Genomic DNA, 3639 nt, shown 5'->3' on the forward strand with positions numbered 1-3639 from the left:
AGAGAAAGAGAGAGGGGTTTATCATGGCTATTTCACTCTAAACATTTTTCTTCCTACAACATTCCATGTTAGACGTGATAATGTCAAACATTTTTTTGTTGTACTTTGACTTGTGGCGATGGAGACAACAGAAAATGAAGGCTTTTTGTTTAATTAATTAATGCAAACATGTTATTCAACATCATGTGAAGCTATATATGAACACTTGATTAGCTTCATAAAGCCTTTAGGAAAGGAAACTTAATGATTTATTGAAAGACATTTTCAATCACGTAATAAAATTGTAGAATTTTTTTTTTAATTAACCATCTTGCAATTCCTTCTAATCTCCCCACTTGTTCCTATAAGCGGACTAATATTGCTCATCTTTACCATGGCAGCGCCAAAGTCCCTAAAAAAAGCAACATTACTAGCACTGTAAGCCAAAACCTGCAGCCCAGTACTAGCGATAGATCCATTGCTAAAGAGCACTTGATCTGAGTGCAGCAGCCCCCGTCCAAGTAGAAGGTTTTGGTAGTACAAATTGTCAAATGGTTGGGCCGAGGTCTGGACATCAAGCGGAGCCAAGTTGTCATCACCATTGCCCTGGTTGGCTGGGCATGAGGCTTTACGAATTGCTGCAAAATTAGGATCGATGTTGGTTTCATTGTATATACGGTTTCGAAACAATACGCACCGAACTAGGCCGATCGTATGAGCTCCAGAGAGTGCGATCATGTCTCGAGTATTTAGGCCTTTGGCCTGAAACATGGAAATTAGGGTAGGGACGTCAGCGAACGGTGAGGGGAGATCGGTATTAGCTCCAGTCAAATTGGCGATTGTTGCATCTCTCCGGCCAAGTTGCACTGTCCATGAAGGTCCGCCCAACTATGAGAAAACAGACTTTGCACTTATTAATTTGTTATAGTCACGAAACAGTGGACATCTAATAGTGTTTCTTATTAGAGTCTTTTCTCTCTTTTCTAAGAAGCATCCATAGAAAGAATATATGATGGTAAAATAATACAGAATCAAGGAAGAACATGCATGGGACATGGGACTCCGGCAAAGACAGAGATAGATAGTGTCTATTATTGGTAAAAGTTTAAAGCTAATGCATGTTTATACATGTTAGACATTGAATTAATTATTAAGCAAGGAAATTTTTACAATATCACGACAACTCAAACCTTTGAATTTTGAGTGATTTTGAAAAGGTTTGACTTGAATGAATAAATAATCATCAACTAAAAATTACCAAAAATCTTAGGATCTGATTTGTTATCAAAAAATGCATTTTGAATGTACAATCTAATCTAATAATTTCTTGAAACGCCACCATAATAACAAAACAAAAAAAAAAAAAAAACTAAAATAAGAGACTAACGGCGACAACTCCATCACGGGCCGCAAGAGCTAGTATGTCAGCACAAGATACAGTAGCAGGACAAGCCTTCTCCACCTGAGCTTTGATGTCGTCAATAACTTCATAACCTCTCACTGAGTTCTTGTTTGGGAGTGCATTCTTTTCACCTGGAAGGGTAGCCGTGTCATCCAGCAGAATCGAACCATCACAACCCTACACGTATGTATATATACCACATGCACTTACATCAAATTAATGAAATTAAGACTGTCAATGCTATTAATTTTATACACACACACACACACACACCGGGAGATTTAAAAAAAGAAGTTAATTGCAGTTTTAATTATTTAAGTAGATAGATATGCTGCATGGATGCATGGGATATTGATCATTGACTGGAGGCCTAGCTACACGTACGTTTACAAAGCAGTCATGGAAGAACATGCGGAGGAGAGAAGCTCCCATGCGGGGCTCGCTGTTAACAGCTTGCCGCGTTGCATTACGCACAATGGTTTGAAGATTACGGCATGTGGTTGCGTAAAAGTTGGCTGAGAGCTGCGCATTGGCACTGCAAACAAGGTAAGACATCACAACAAGGAGGGTAAAGGTGGCCATTAGGTTAAAATTGGAACTGAAGCTACTGTGCCGGCGGAAGCTAGGTAGCTCTGGCTTAAAATCTGAGATGAGAGCTTTGCTTTGGCCCAAAGTTCACATTATATATATATAGCTAGAAGAGACTAGTAATGACCTTGCATGAGAGAGAGACGGTTAAAGCAATATGAAACTTTTACGTTGGAGTACCTTTGGAGTTCAAATTTTCTGGAAGGGTGAAAATGACAATGAGACAGAAAACAGGTACATCGTGTTGTGTAGCCAGGTCTACCATGGGCTTCCAGTTAGTGCAGAGAGGGAGAGAAAGAGAAGGAGAGAGAGAGAGAGAGAGAGTAAAGTTATAATGAGGTTCATGCAGGGTAGCTTACTTTTGTGAGTGAGGATTTAGATCTACGGCTGGGAATCGACAGAGTTGCCAGAGAAAAAGTCCAAGAAAAAAGGCAAGCCAGTTGACTTGATCGCTCATTAAAATTCAAATGTATAAGCAAGCATTTAACCCAGAACAAATCAAATAAGATTCACTCTAGTTAGTTCTTATCCCACTCTCTTGAATTTGAACGGTTTTATTACATTTTAACTAATTTAAGAGGTTAACTCAGACGCTCTCTTATGTAGTGGAGTGTTCCTTATATCTGGCATATCTTTATTGGTTGGTCGTCTTATAAGTTGGTTGCTTCATTGGTTTCTATAGCGCTAGGTTGTCCATAGACCATTGGAAAAAGTCATTCTCATCTTGTAGAAATATTATGTAAGACAATGGAGATTGAGAAATATCCTCTAAAAATCCCTTTTTTAAAAAATTATCCAAATTCCATGCCACGATAATACCTCCGAAAGACCCTTCCACATTCAGAATTGATTTGATTAGTTCTTCAAATTGACTTCTTGTCCTTACTATCAAATCTTTCCATTTTAGTTTCTCGAAAGCACACGTTGTCCTACTTCCAAATTTCCATTATTTGCTTTACTCTTCTCCCCTTGACAGAATTATTCAATCTGGCCACTAACATTCCATGAGATAATTTTGATACTCACGGGCATACCACAATCGTATCCGTGGACTCGGTACTTAACTCAATTTCTATAAATAGTTTGTGAAGCTCCAACTACAGACCTCCTATTTGACCCCAACTTCCTCACTAACTTTTACTACCTTGTTTATGATACAATCCTTATTTCTTGTTTTGTCTGCGTCTAAAATAAATTCTTAAAAATCCACAATTAATGCACACTTAAAGTTGTTTGGAAGACTTGTTTAATTGTAGGGTTCTCATCTGTTTCAGAGGTGATGGCGGTCCTTAGGTTTGGAATAGATCTCTTATATTTTTCCTGATTTGGGAGAATGATTTAACCTTGCCTTTAACTGTTTTCTTGTTCAGAGAATCTAAGCATCTTGCATATGAACTTTGATAATACCTATTTCAAAAAAAAAAAAGCTTGCAGCACTAAAAAAGCATTATATATTTCTTTGCTCTATATGGAATTAATTAATACTGTCTAGTTCTACTACAGTGGCATGAGCCTTTGTCCAGTGTAGGCAGCCACAGCGAGTCCAAAATGTCCACCTTGTGTTGAGCAACAGCCAGAGAACTTATAAGATACGCTGGATATAGACATCAAACCTAACTTGATTTCGTCATTATAAGTATTTATTAAATTAGAAACTTTTGTATATATAT

General features: G+C 37.8%; 1 protein-coding gene across 1 annotated transcript; it reads right to left on the minus strand.

The window, feature by feature from the left end:
• Nucleotides 1–297: 297 nt before the first annotated feature.
• Nucleotides 298–2314, minus strand: LOC131148207 (peroxidase P7-like). Its single transcript, XM_058097938.1, has 4 exons — nucleotides 2232–2314; nucleotides 1766–2042; nucleotides 1367–1558; nucleotides 298–867 (listed from the first exon to the last, which is right to left on the minus strand). Exons 1-4 carry the CDS (start codon nucleotides 2312–2314, stop codon nucleotides 298–300), a joined length of 1122 nt encoding a protein of 373 aa, XP_057953921.1.
• Between the last annotated feature and the right edge of the window lie 1325 nt (nucleotides 2315–3639).

The sequence above is a fragment of the Malania oleifera genome, chromosome 2 (assembly GCF_029873635.1).
Source record: "Malania oleifera isolate guangnan ecotype guangnan chromosome 2, ASM2987363v1, whole genome shotgun sequence".
Taxonomy (NCBI): domain Eukaryota; kingdom Viridiplantae; phylum Streptophyta; class Magnoliopsida; order Santalales; family Ximeniaceae; genus Malania; species Malania oleifera.

What these genes read in the sequence shown, in the direction of transcription:
- LOC131148207 (XM_058097938.1), bottom strand. Translation starts at nt 2,314, where the DNA reads ATGAACCTCATTATAACTTTACTCTCTCTCTCTCTCTCTCTCCTTCTC. An exon ending in TCCATGACTGCTTTGTAAAC is followed by an intron (nt 1,559 to 1,765) that starts GTACGTGTAGCT and finishes ACATACGTGTAG; the next exon opens with GGTTGTGATGGTTCGATTCT. An exon ending in CCCGTGATGGAGTTGTCGCC is followed by an intron (nt 868 to 1,366) that starts GTTAGTCTCTTA and finishes GTTTTCTCATAG; the next exon opens with TTGGGCGGACCTTCATGGAC.